This window comes from Toxotes jaculatrix, chromosome 1 (genome assembly GCF_017976425.1).
Source record: "Toxotes jaculatrix isolate fToxJac2 chromosome 1, fToxJac2.pri, whole genome shotgun sequence".
NCBI lineage: Eukaryota > Metazoa > Chordata > Actinopteri > Toxotidae > Toxotes > Toxotes jaculatrix.
In genome coordinates this window covers 27845115-27859816 of record NC_054394.1, presented here as the reverse complement: position 1 = coordinate 27859816, position 14702 = coordinate 27845115, and the positions used below count along the sequence as shown (strand labels likewise).

The 14702-nt window shown below is 38.6% G+C and overlaps 1 protein-coding gene across 1 annotated transcript in view; it reads left to right on the top strand.

The window, feature by feature from the left end:
* luzp2 (leucine zipper protein 2) overlaps positions 1 to 13289 on the top strand; it is a 128667-nt gene extending 115378 nt beyond the window's left edge. Inside the window, exons 10-12 of the mRNA XM_041040308.1 lie at positions 4351 to 4455; positions 7860 to 7934; positions 12442 to 13289. Coding sequence (XP_040896242.1) covers positions 4351 to 4455; positions 7860 to 7934; positions 12442 to 12549 — 288 coding nt within the window. The 3' untranslated portion in view covers positions 12550 to 13289. The remainder of the gene's footprint in view (positions 1 to 4350; positions 4456 to 7859; positions 7935 to 12441) is intronic.
* Positions 13290 to 14702: the final 1413 nt, after the last annotated feature.

The window sequence follows — 14702 nt, the reverse complement described above, 5'->3', positions numbered from 1 at the left end:
CGCCACAGATAAGACTCTCCCAGACCTTGCCCATCTCTTTCTGTCTTTCTCTTGCACACACACACTCTCCCTCTCTCCCTCTCTCCCTCTCTCTCTCTCTCTCTCTCTCTCTCTCTCTCTCCTTTCCGGGGAAAGATTCATTAGTGTGAGGATGCAGAGATCAGCAAGATTGGAGTGGAAGTTGCTTCATATTTAACAGTCTCGGGGAGAGAGCCAGTTCTTGTGGTCCGATAGCATGCAATTTTCATCAAAGTAATGGGAGATGATGTCTTAGATGCTCGTAGCACTGTGCCGGAGGAGAAATCAGGCATTTCATTGCCCTGCTCTCAGCACTTACTATTTACTTTTATGATTGTTTCCTTGTCTATATAAATCGACAGGAAATTCATCTCTGCCTCACAAGGAGGAGGTAGTAGGTGGTTGGCTTGAAGATATTTATCAGCTGACTTTGGATGGTAGAATAACATTTACATCATGGAACAAATGTGAGAAAAGTTACCAAGAAGTCCACTTAAGTAATGGTTTCTAATAAAGCTCTTTTTTTAAATTTAATTATTCTTAGGTATTAAACTTTCACAGTCTTGTCAGTTACAGATGCCATGCAGAGTTTCAGATAAGAATAAAATGTATATTTTAAGAAGGAAAACCCATTACCTTATAGATCCTATCACATTTTCTGTCTAAATGCAGTCTACAATTAAACAGACCATTCCCTGATAATAAATGCCTAAGTTTATGAACTTTATCGAGTTTCTACCAGAGGATTACAGCCCATATAGAGACAAAACAGTTTGTTAAATGCCTTCCTTCTTCCACTGCTGTACTGTAAAATTCTGCTGACTCTGCTGAAATGTTTGCCCAAAAGCGGCCACTTCCACAAGTTCCACTACAGTTCCACTGTACCTGCCTAAAAAGATGTTGCTTCAGCTGACAAAATAAGAATGGGGTTTGACAGTGACAGGTTAAGATTGCTTGTGTTCATCTTGCAAACCTCTTGCTTTATGCTCACAAGAGACCACTTTTGACCCAGTTAAGGAAGGTTCTACATTCTAGCCCTGTGCAGAAGTCTGGCTGCAGCAGACAGAATTACCTTTGGAGGAATATCTGTGGGAAGAAACTCAGTTATTCGTTTACTGTTTGGTGCTTACTGGATAAAGACAGCAGGAAAAAATACTGTATCTCACCCAAGCATAATTTCCTATATTATTTTTGTGCAGTGGTGGAGTGTAACTAAGTACATTTATTTACTTAGTTACATAGTTCTGAAGTACTTTGAGTGTTTCCATTTCATGCTACCATATACTTCTATTCTACTATATTCCAGAGGGAAATATTGAACTAATTATTAGTTATTTTTCAGATTTTACATAAAACAACATACGATTTTCAGAAGCAATACATTGCAATATGTTAAATCAGTGATTCCCAGTCATTTTGACTTGTGACCCCTTACAAAGAAGCAGTGTCTTGTTGGGGCCTCTGGTCACAATTCAGATCTCTGTGAGTTGTTAGCAGTTCCACCAAAAAGAAATTCTCCCTCTAAACTTCTCACATGGCTTCATCTAAATAATTGCTTAAGGCCTGTTCTTGCATTGCTGTAGTGGTAGTTTTACTTGAATAAAGAGGCAGAGTACTTCTTCCACTGCTGCATTTGTGTTTTACTGTTCAATCATTTCCAAATTATTGTGTCTGGAAACTGTTAAAACAGACTATCCAAATAATAGGTGCTTAGTAAAATAAAAAAAAGAGAATGTGCATGTATGATACGAAAATCTAAAAAAGAAAAAATAAGTAATTGTAGGAAAAGTCAAAGATGTACATTTTCTGCTCTGCTTGTAAATAGCGAGACATTTCAGAATACATGTCGTTTGACAGCTTGGCCTTTCTGTTGTTGAATTTTTGTCTCAACGCCTACGTGAGCCACTGGCCTATAGATCAGCAGCACAGTTAGCTTACAGAGATTGTTCCAAGCACAAGTAGCTGACTTTTCAATGGCCTGTCACTGGAGTAGTGAGTAGATTGAATCTCACTGTGGATGAAAACTTTAGCTGGCCCTAAACAATGGCAACATTTTCTGTGCTAGAAGGTCAAGGAGGAGGCACCTGCTGTAGTGAGGGAATTAGCAGAAAACATTCTCCACCACATTCAGCACAGTTTAGAGAGGGATGATTTAACGAACAGAGAATCTGCAGGCAAAGAATGAATATCCACCGACTTTTTGCACCTGGAGATCTGTTGATGCCAATTTTTGAAACATTTCTATCAGACATTAATTTGGAGAGAAAAATTCCAAACTGAAATTTTGCAAGTGGACCAGCTGCTACGTGTCCTTATTAGTGATTGTAAGTGGGTCATCTAAGGTAATGCAGTTGTCGATGTTGCCTATTTCCATGTCAACCAAGATCTCCTAAAAATAGCCTCAGCTATATAATGAAAACACATTAGTGTTTAGTTGGAACTGGTTTACTGTGGCAACTGTGCACATTTATAATATAATTACAAAAGTTTCACCATGGCCATCTCTGATGAAATCATGGTTTGAAATAAACATATTCCAAGAGATTATGTCTAACTGCCAGCAAGTGCACAAAAATGACAGAGAAACTGCAAACATAGCAAATATTACGCAGGCTATGAATCTGATTTTAAAGCACATTAAGAGTTTATGGAGACAATGAGAAACATGAATCTATTTATACTCATGGCTCTTCGAGGACACAAACCACTTTCCCGAGAAGAATCTTGAGTTTCCATTTAGGTTCAGTACGGTCATACCATTATTTACCAAAAAGCTGAGCGAAGTCTGCCATGAAACCGTCCTCATGTATAGAAAACATGAAACATCTATAGTTTTTATTTACAACCTTTTTGCCTCTAGCATAGGGCATTTCTTACACCACTGACCCGAAGTATATCAATCTTGCAAGAGTCATGTTTTTTTCATATGGACATCATTTCAGGTGGTAGTGATGTAGATTGCTCTTCTACCTCCAGAGAGAAACTTTTCATCTCTGACTGTCCGTCTTGTTTCCTTCCCACTATCTCAGCATTGCTTTGTACTGTTTTTGCAGTGGGTCACTTCACTGAAACATCATCGTCCATCACATGCAGCTCTCGCAGCAGAAAATCCCAGAGCTACCTTTTAGAATTACTTTTCACTCAGGGCTGATCTGTGTATGTTTGTATAGACATCAATTGCATGCTTGTTTTAAGGTCCATCACCTGGGACCTCCTACTCAGTTGGCAGATTTCCATTTTATTTCATAACAAAATCAGACCAGAACAACACAAAACAAAGAAGACGGGATCTGGTTGCTTTTTGCTTTTGATATCTGGCTAACGTGACATTAACAAATGCAAATGTTCTTGTATATTCCCTAAGTGGCCACTAAAACACAAATTGATATCTCTACTTTCCACCATATTTGAAAGGTTAATGCCCAATATGGCCATTATCCTTGTCTCATAACATGGAAAAACACAGCTGACTTTGGAGGCACGTCATGCATAGTTTGCGTGAAGGAAAAATATTTTTAGGGATGCTACCGGTATGGCTCTCTGGATGGAAATCACTTTGGTTAACTGCTGGCTTTTTATCTAGCACCTTCATTAGAAGAAAACAAATTTTCCATTATTTTGGTTTATGAGCAAATAAAACAACAGAACTAATGACATCCCCTTCAGCCGCAGCTGTACTTTGTGTTTTGTGCTATAGGCAGATGTTAGCATGGTAAAAGCACTGTCTTTGTGAGCATGTTAGCATTTAGGTTAAAGGTGCTTCGCACTTCTTGTGTGTAAGTGCGGCTTCATAGAGCCACTAGCATAACTATAGACTTTTGTTTAAACATAAAAACATATAAGGATAATCACTTTATTTGTTAATCTTAGATAAGAATTGTTTTACTTATTTTAGTCCTGCTTCGTAGTCCAGAGTTTAGAAACAGGTGGTGTAGATCTCTAGTCTGGCTTTTAACTGAAATAGTTCATTGAAACACTATTCGAGCAGAAATATTAATACTAAGAAATGTTTTGATCTTAGCACTGGATATGTGATGGTTGAATATTACTAAGTTCACCCCCAAGCCCTAGTATTTCAGTAATTCTCTTTTTAGTTTCTAGCACTCTGTTTCTTTTGCTGCCTGTTATGAAACAGTCATTCCAACCATAATTTATTTACTACAAATAAATAAGCTGAATTAGTTTAAACGAACAAGTATAAATTAAACAGTTATGAACCTTTGAGTCAGAACTGTTTACTTTTAAACAACCCCAGAGCCACTGCTGCATCAACAAGCCATTTACGCATTTTATTTTTAACCCCAAGTTGAATTTTTTTTTCTTTTTCTACAGGATATCTCCAGAGTTCAGAGAATTGTCACAGCCAATAAATCACCCATGAACAGTGGAGTAATGAGGAGAGAGGATGGTGGCGTTAAAGACTGCCAGATGGAAAAGGTGAGCCTTTAGAGTAATTAAATTGTAATGGCCTATGTGACCTGAGGGCCGGGATCCATGAGGTTCATCTGTTCACTGAATTCATGCTCAAGTCCCTCATCAGAAATCAAGCAAGCCACCTCTTCTCCTTTGTCTTCATGAGCTTCATTAACTGACTTGAACTTTATGCAAGAAAAGCAACAAGTTTCAGCCTGATGATATATTCTTTAGTTCATAGTTTTTATCTAGTTCAACTTTAATAGTTGTTGTTGTATAATTGTTATAATTGTTGTTGTTTTTTTTTCTGTTTTCCATATTTTATTGACTAAATGATTAATCTGTTAATTAAAAAAGGTAAGTGACAGATTATTTGGTAACAAAAATAGTCTAAATTTCCTGGTAACAAGGTATAAAAAGCTGCAGATATTATTGTCATGTCAACAAAGCATATTTCATTCATGAAAACTAAAATGTAGAAAAATATGCTTTGTTCTTGACAGTGCACGGAGCCTGGAATGTGCCACAGGGGATGATTATACAATTTTTATTGAGTTTTAGAACTGAAACAATTAATCACTGTCAGTCACATAGAAAATTGCCAGTACTGATAATCTATTACATTTTTAAGTCAATTATCAAATGAATTCGAGCTTCTGTTGTTGTTTTATGTTGTTATAAATTAAATATATTTGGGTTTTTGACCGTTGGTCAGATAAAGGGCTGTAAGAGCCTGTGATTGGCATTTTTCAACATTTTCTGACATTTTGAAGACTAAATAATAGATCAACACTAAATTACCGCCTCGCAGTTGTATACCTCCGTCAGCCATTCAAGTTGCAGCGTGAATGGTTGTTTGTCTCTATATGTCGGCCCTGTGATAGACTGTCCTCCCAGGGGTGTGTCCTGCCTCTCGCCCAGTGTCAGCTGGTACTGGCTCCAGCAAAGCATAAGCAATATAGGTAAAGGATGGATGGACTTTGAAGGAGTTTAATAAAAGGTATTATGTGTATTTGCAGCAAATTATGATGTCACAGTGAAGCTGATCTTTGACCTTTAGGATATTAAATGTCAACACTTCATTTTATCCTGTTTGACACCACTGCGAGACATTTTGTTAAAATTAACATATGAATTCTTGAGTTATGGCCAAAAACACGTTTTGTGAGGTCACAGTGACCTTGATCTTTGACCACCAAACTCTAATCAGTACATCCTTGAGTTCAAGTTGGTGTTTGCACCAGATGTGATGAAATTCCCCCCGGGCCTTGCTGATATATCACTTTCACAAGAATGGGATGGACGTAAGGACGCTGTGACCTGGACCTTTGACCACTAAAAATCAGTTCATCTTTGAGTCCAGGTGGACGTTTATGGCAGATTTGAAGAAATTTCCTTAAGGTGTTCCTTAAGATATTCATACATGAGAATGGGACAGATGGACGGATGGACAGACAGCCTGAAAACATAATGCCTCAGGCTACGGCTGTCATCAGTGCAGAAGCATAAAAGAAAAGGAACACCTGACAGATTCACCCTAATGGCAATAATTGTTTGCTGCAGACTTCTCTAACAGCCTAATATGCCCAGCTAGCACTTACTGTGCATTTTCAGTGCACTTCTTTACCGGATCTCCCTGCACTTTGTCTTATTAAATAGATTTAGTACTCAGTACTTACTTCAAGGTCTCCTACTGTACTGAAGCTTTAGTCTTGTCCCTCACTCGTAAGTCGCTTTGGATAAAAGCATCTGGCAAATGAGTAAATGTAATGTAAATGTAAATCTCACTAACAGTGATTCCACCAATGCATTTACTGCATGGAGTACTGTAGTTGAAGTGAAGATAACATTTGCATATTCACACTCACTTCAAAGAGCCTTTCAGTCACAACTGCACTTGCCCAGTGCAAACATAGTTTTACACTGAGGAGCTTCTTTGGGAAATTTGAGGGAGCTGAGTGCCTCGCTGACACTTTGAAAGCAGTTATTGAGGGAGGAAAGCGAGAGGCAGTCACTGATCTCTCCTATTCAGATTTTTTTGTTGAAGGACTTTCGTCCCATATAGTCATAGACTTGCTTCTCTAAGATCCAGGCAACTGGTAGCAGTCAGTTATCAAGGAGGATCCGAATGAGCATCTCCGACCTCGTCAAAACCAAGAGGATTTGACGAAAGCAGGAGAAGCGAATATAATCCGTAAGGACTTTTGACAAGTGACTATCAAGAGCTATTAAAGGTATAAGTTGATAGACCACTGGAGACAGGGGAGTACAGAGGAATGCCACCCAAAAAGAAAATTACCCTCTGTGGAAAATGTGTCAAAGAGATTGTTCCTTAATGAAATCGTGCCAAAAACAATGTTCACTGGTGTCCCGTAATTGATTATATAATTTCGGCAGGGTTGTAAAAATCCTGCAGCGAGAGGAAGAAAAATTCTGATACAGATAAGAGGAGACATGTTTGAAACAGAGACTCAGATATTGTGTTTGCTCGTGAACACCGCCACATCTCCCCCTGTCCTCTTCTCCCTGTAGGCTGGGAGGAAATGAGGAGAGACAGTTTGTATGAGTGTGTATAGCTTGCAGTCTATGCTTCAGTTTGAAAATGAAATGTGATGGGTCCAATGCAAACTAACAAATGATTTGCTTTTCATAGACAAAGCACATACTTAACAGTTTGAAATATATGCTGTATTTCATACAAAATGCATTAGGTCTCGCAGTGATGTGAAGCATCCTTCATTCGTCACTTGTCCTACCTGAGGTTAGACACGTCCAAACACTCTGTGTACAGCAGGTGCTCCAAACAAGTAATTCACAACTGACCTAATAAGATTAGAGAGGAGCAATTAAATGGAATCTGTAGTGACAGTGTTTAGTGTTCATCCTGTAATAAGCTGTGTTTTGGCCCTTTGTTTATGCAGCAGTGAAAATACATACATGAGAATTATTAGCACAAAATGGCTTCACGTTTACTTGTAGCCATATGTACACATCAATAAAGTAAAAACACACCCTGTAGGGCTGCAACTAATAATTATCTTCAGTATTGATTATTTCATGATTGATTATTTTGACTATAAAATGTCAGAAAATGCTGAAAAATGCCCAGGGTGACATCTTTGAAAGTGCTTGTTTTTTTTTTCTGAGCAGTCGTCCAAAACCCAACAAAAGCAGTAGATCTTCACGAGAACCAACAAGTCTTTGCAATTTTGCTTGGTATCAATCATTTGATTATCAATTTTGTGGTTGATTGCTGTGAATCAAATTTCATTGGATGATGTTTTATGTGAAAAAGGGCATATTAATGTCACAGATATGGGTCTATTTACCTCCTGTTTTCTTTGAATCCACACAGCTGGGAAGTTGACACAACTTCCCAGCATGTACTCTCTTCACTGCACCGAGATACTTTCTCTCTACTCCTATAGACTGGGGGCGACTGCTTCCAAAATCAGACGGAGGAATCCGCTCCGGAAAGTAAAAAGCTACCAGAGTCACAGCAGGTGAGCATCACTTTAATTTATATGGAAATAAAAACAGACGCAGATATTTCACTCGACACCCCAGTGAATTCCTGTTCCTCCTTGGCCCCACAAGGAATTATCAATCATTTAATTGGGGGAACAGCCTTAAAAGATAAGACTGGTGTTTTTCTGTATTTTTCTTATCGTCACCAAATCCAATGAAAATAACAAACAAACCATTCTGTGACTCTCACTACTTTATGGTTTTCCTACCGTCTCTGACACAAGCCCATTTGTTCATACAGGGCTCACAAAAATGCGGCTTCAGTTTTTGAAAAAAAAAAAGGGTCAGTAATTTTCTAAATCAGCTGGGCACTGTGGTTTTAGGAAATATTATGCAAACAGGAGTAAATAATGCATTTGTTGTGGACTATTTTCTGCCGCAGATTAATTTGGTGCACCACTGAGTATTTACAGCACTGTTGATGACCTGTATCCAGGACTAAAAATAAACCACACTGACCATGTTTGTGGTAATGAAGCAACACGTCATCCAGGGCAACTCTGCGGCTCACTGATTTGTTTTTAATAGTTTTTGGACAACAGTGGAGCTCTGTTACACACAAAAGAATAAGCAACATTAGGCTTCGGCTACACAGGTAAATACTTGTTAGTAGCATTAAGTAATATTTGATTTCACTCTTTTACATGAAAACTTGCCTTTTCATGTGATTTGAAATACGGAATATCTTCAACCTCGTTATGTATGTAGCTCCTCTGTAGTAGATTATAGCAATTTTCTGGCTGTTGCAGCTACGAAAATAAATTACTGCCTTACACAACCCTGTTTTAAAGGACTTCATGGAAAGAGAGGCCACACAGATGTACAGTAACTGACACAGTGCACCAAAGAAAACGATTCAACTCTGCAACAAAGTAGGACACAAAGAACCGAAACAAAGCACAGAAAATGATACCGCGCGATGAAAAGACACACGACGCCCACATCGCATTCCTGAAAGAAGACAACCAATCTGCTAAAATCTAATATTCAGTGTGCCAATGTCACCTATAGTATGCAATATTCAATGCCCTGCCAAAGCCTATGCATAACTGCCTCCCTCATCATATTATTGAATTGAGTCACACCTGTTTGGTGGTGGCAGATGGTACAGCAAAACAATGCATCTCATTTCAATGCAGCGCAATACTGTGGAACTGAGCAACTGCCTCGCATTCCAAGTGGCAGGGATCCATTTTTAGACACAGACTATGTGCACAAGAACACAAGAACATTTCAAAAGTGATCTCAACAAATGAGCAGATTTGACTTCGCTGATACGTTTTGTGCCAGAAAGATATTCAGCGAGAGGCTGACATTTTATGTAAGACAACAGTGGACTGTGTCACTGTTTCAAAGCAGAGTGAAATCATGGCAGCCTGCTTTAGAGTTAATGTAGTGAAATAGTTTGACATAATACATCATGTTATCAAAGTCAAAAGCAGTTTCCAGAGGCGTTTGCATTGTTCTCTATCAACACAAGATGCAATACAAATAGATGCAATTAGAATAAGAAATCTGTTAGTGAACAATGTACATTTTAACAGTAAACCTAAAAGACAAGCAGCAGCAAATTTGACAAACAGGAAGAGATGTATTGTAACATCTCAGCTGGGCTAATGACTTTTCAGAGGTGTTTTGAGTGTGTGGGGTTTTTTTTTTCCCTCATTAATTGCGGAAATTTTCACAATGTGTTGCAGCAATAAATCTACAATCAACTCTCTTTTCTTGCTGTCTGCTGGTATCCTTCATGCACAGCACTTGCCATTCATGGTGTAGTAAACAATTTGATTAGTAATGATTCGCATTCCGGTCTCTGTGGATCAATCTGAATTAAAGTGGCCCCTCTTCCTGTCACTACTCTGCCTTCATTATTCGTTCTCGTGTTCGATTTGTGAGACTGAGAACCTGAGTGGCATCTCCCCCCTACGGTTTAATACTTGTGGCCCCGCACTCGCTGTGTTTTTGTACAACACAAAGAAAGGTTTAAGGGAAAACAGAGCAACATCTGCGCTTTTTAGTCGAGATGTATTGTGCAATGAGCACTGATCTATACCCTCAGTCCCCTATGGCAGTCGGATCAGAGAAAGAGGCTCTCATTGATGTGGCCTTAGCATCGAAAGCCTGACAGACCAACACCACACAGAGGAGTTTTCATCCAGATTAACTGTAATGTCAACAACATGGAGGCAAATAACCTTGTTCCACCTTGGTAAATGTACCATGTATGCTTTAAAGCCACAGTATGGAATCTACCCTGTATCACATTTATTCAGATGTTAGGTGTATCTGCTTGAGTCCATCATTAAGATTCTTTGAGAGTTAAAAGTTTTTTTTTTCTGTTTCTTCTCATGTCAAAAATATAACTTCATAACACTTCAGTAACTCTGACATTATCAAACAGCAGAGTCTCTGAAGCACAGCGGCATCAGTATTGTTTGTCTCTGACATTCCTGAATTCATTAAAAAGGTGCAAGTGGAAGCACACCAGCTGAAATATAAAAATCACAAAGGGTGGATTGTGAGGAAAAGCGAGGAGAACTGAGTCAGATATGCAGTTGTACAAAATCATCAATTATTAAAAGAAAATGTTGTTCCATATAGACGGCATTTGTTTTAGTAGCTAACATATTCCAAGAAATAAAAGCACACCATCCGCCTGCTGTGGCACAGTCAGTTAATTAGTTAGTTGGCGTGCGCCCACATATTCACTGACGCCCACACTCAGAAAGGGCAGGGAAGAGGGTTCTTTCCTTTTTACCAATTTTTTATCCATAGGGCAAGAGTGCACAGCAAACACTGTCTGCAGTACAACAAAAATATGTTGTTATGAAATTTTCTTTCTAACCATGCCAATGAAAAACATGGTGATAACATGAACCAAAATAAAGCCAAAACTGTATGTATGTAGCAGTAGTGAGAACATACAAGTTGCTGTTTGGTCAGTTTTAAATCAACTTTAGTGTAGACACGGGTTGTGCTGCTTCTGACAAAGCTATTGCAAGTTCTTCCCAAAATCCATCCTTGCACAAAAACTACTCAATATCCTTAAGGGAGTTTTTGCTGGTGATAAATAAGACACACACACAAAAAAGGAAAATCCCAAACTCACATCAAAGTGGGCGGCAACTGAGGTTGGCAAGAAGCCACGAGAGTGCATTAAACGAGAGATCAAGTTTGTCTGCAGATGGAAGCGAAGTCATTGAATGCCAAGTCTCAGTCACTGAATCTCATACAGCACATACTCAAGTTAAAGACGTACTTCTCCGTATTTTATAATTACATGTCTGCCAAATTATATGGCCGGGCTCAGAATCATGCTCTCCTGAGAGTGATGGGATAAATGCAGAGGTGCACGTTGCCTCTTTTTGTTTTGCTTCAAGCCAGATGAAAGCACTGTAACGCGCTGCCATGCAGAGAGATGTGTAACTCAATAATTTGCAAGCAGCCAGCAAGCCTTAAGGCATTCTCCAAAGTGACATTGGTAAACACAAAACAGATGCTTTGCTTGGGGAATTGGTTTCCAGTGCCTGTGTACAGTGCTTAAACATGTCGTTGCCAAAAATGACTTAAATTATCCCAAATACCAAAGAAGATTGCATTCCATTAATGAAATACGTTGGAGGCCAGTAATTTTGTCTTTCAAATGTTGGAGGGAATATGTGACAACAGCAGGACAACAGGAACACACATCCCTGAACACACATACGCTCTTAAACTGCATTGTGTTTCAACGTGCCACTGAACTGTAAACAGTCTGCTGTTAGTGTTGGTCATCAAAACCCTGAGAACTGCTGGTTTTCCATCTCACCAGGTAGTTAATTGCATTTATTCTCAAGTGTAACTCATTTTCTCCATAGCTAGAATGAAAACCAGCTGGACTCCTTAACTGTGCCCCCCCACCTCCCCCCAGGTCAGCATTTCTAAACCTAGAACATTAAAACAGATTAACAAGGCAATGTTTACCATTAAACTGTAGGCTAAAGGAGTAATTTAAATCCACTTTGAGTAAATTAAATGTACTGTCACTTTATTATATAATCATGCTTATAACGTTCAGTGGTTATTTGCCTTTTTGCAAAGAAAATCAAGTATCGCTGCCTTGTAGCAAAGCTGTGTTTGGTAGAATACAATGACTGTAAACATTTCTTTTAAGTTTTTTGAGTTTCAAGTCGTTTTTCAATTGTATAAACTGTTTCTGGGCATCGTTGTGGCCAACTCGGAAATGGAACGGAAGTCCCGGTGAGAACCAGGTCTGAGAAAGGAATGAGAGCCTGTCTGATTGTAAAGCCGGGTGGTGACAGCTATGGAATGCTAACGTCAGGATTATCTTTACATAACAAAAATATGTTTTCCTACTCCCTTTGTATCCCACAGATATTTAGGAGCATTTCCTGCTCAGATTACAGACCACCGCATGCCTGCAGTGGAATATTATGGTGTCAGTCTTGCTCATTATAAATTTTTATCTTCTGAACCTAACAGCAAAGGAGCCAAGCGCAGACTGGAAAATTCAACACAAAGCTCTCAGACGACAGCGAGGAGGCAGAGGGAGGCAGTAGCAAAAAGACAAAGCCACATAAATACAACTGAGCGGACGGCATATCATCCGAAATGCAGAGCCTCCTGCATTGCCTGAAGGATCTTTCTAAGAGCACACACTTGCGCACTCTCACAAAACACACGTGCGCCCACACACACTCATACACACACACACACACACACACACATTTTTAAACACATACACACGCAGCCACACATACGCATATCAGCATTGTTTGCAAAAGCTGAGACACTGGAATTGTCAAATTTCAAACTGTCATCTGAAAACCTCCATAGTAAATGGCATGCATTCTAGAAATTCTTTTTAAAAAGGTAGCAATGGCACTGGTAACTTGTTTCATGATTGTTCATTTGTTGTTTACTTATCTGAGTTTTATTCTGAGTGAGGACACTGCTTTCTAAATGTGTGATCTTTCTAGAAAATTCCCTTTGCACTGGTGAGGTCTGACACTGTATCCTGTGATAAGTATAAATCAATTGACAAATAAAAAAAAAATACTCCTACTACTATTATTACTACCACTACTACTACTACTACTACTACTACTACCCAACTTAGAATATTGTTTGTCACTCATTGTAGCAAGGTTAATTTACTCCTCCACATTTTGAAATATAGAGGCTCAAGTTGGCTGGCCAACTGTTCAACATTTAATATTTCAGCACTCTTTCTGCCTTTAACACTCCAGAGGCAAAGAGCCAAAGACTCACAATGGGTCGTCTCCCTGAGAATGTGCCATGCACTGAGTAGTAACTCCTAGCTACATGTATCTGAGTTATCTGACCTTTCTGTGTCCTTTCAATAAACTGTAATTTTCAGTAAATGTGTGAAGAATAAATGGTTATTTGTGGGAAAGAAATGAGTGAGCATGTTTGTGATCAACAGAGGAAAAGGTCGCACAGTGCAATGACCAATCACCATTTACACCTTCTGAATATTAATTACGTGCTGAACACTACCAGAAGAGATTCTTAGGGAGGCAAAAACAAAATTTGTGTCTTCTAATAGAGATATTATTCATCACATAATTTTAAAAGCTGATTTGTAAAAAATTTTTCAAAAGAGTGAGGTCACAATTTGACTTTTTGTTCTTGCAAACTGCAAATCCAGCTTCTTATTACTGAGTACCTCCAGATATCCTGTGATCTGGACTGTGAAGTTCCTTTCACAAGCTGTAGAAATTATTCCAGAAGATTTATCTGTCATTTTGTGGTTTATTAAAGTCTTATTTGATCACTGAAAGATGCTTCTAAATTTGCTGCCTCTATATATTTACTGTATAAGGTTGACAACAGCCAAATGCAGCCTCTTAATTCGTATGTCATGTTGGTGCAGTCATGCACAATGTAGCCACAACAAACAGTTATTTTCCTTATCAGTTTAGGTGGCGAGTATTTGTTCGATTAGCTGAGAAAATATCGCTCTAAGAATTGGTCTAAAAAACAAAATGGAAAAATGGGCATTTTTATGATACCGCAGACCCCAAAGTGAATCATCAAATGTCTTGTTTTGTCCAAACAACAGTCCAAAGTATCCATGAAGAAGAGGAAAAGCCACAGATTCTCATATTTGAGAAGCTGGACACAGTAAATGTCCAGGATTTGTCTTAAAAACAATTATTTATCAAAATAAAACAATTTTCTGTTGATTGATGCACTGATGAATAGATGCTAAACTGTTTTTATCTACAATAATGTAACACACAATTGCAAGGACATTTTTACACCTGGTGTTTGCTGCAAAAGAAATGCTTTACTATAATGGGATGGTGATCACAAATATGACTCTGAAGGTGTGTTCAGGCTGAACACAAAGCCGATTTCAGAGGTGGCCTGAATTTTTATAGCGTCTATGCAAAGTGGATGCAAATTATCCCTGTGAGGCACAGACTGAGGCACTGAGGTAAGTTAAAATGGTTTCAAATTGAGCAAAAAATTTGTGCTCATGCCAAGGCTGAATTACCTCACTTAATGAATATACAGCAGGAGGAAAAAAGACAAGAAAGTGGAGGAAACCAGAAGTCCTGGAGGTCTGGCATCAGAGTCTGAGCAGACACACAGTAAACACAGGTAAATAAACAGGTAATTCCAAAATACTTCAGTGGTCAAATTCACACAGAGCAAGTGTGTAAATAAATAAGAAAAAACAGCATTAAAGCATAAAAAAAACTCACTCCCTCACC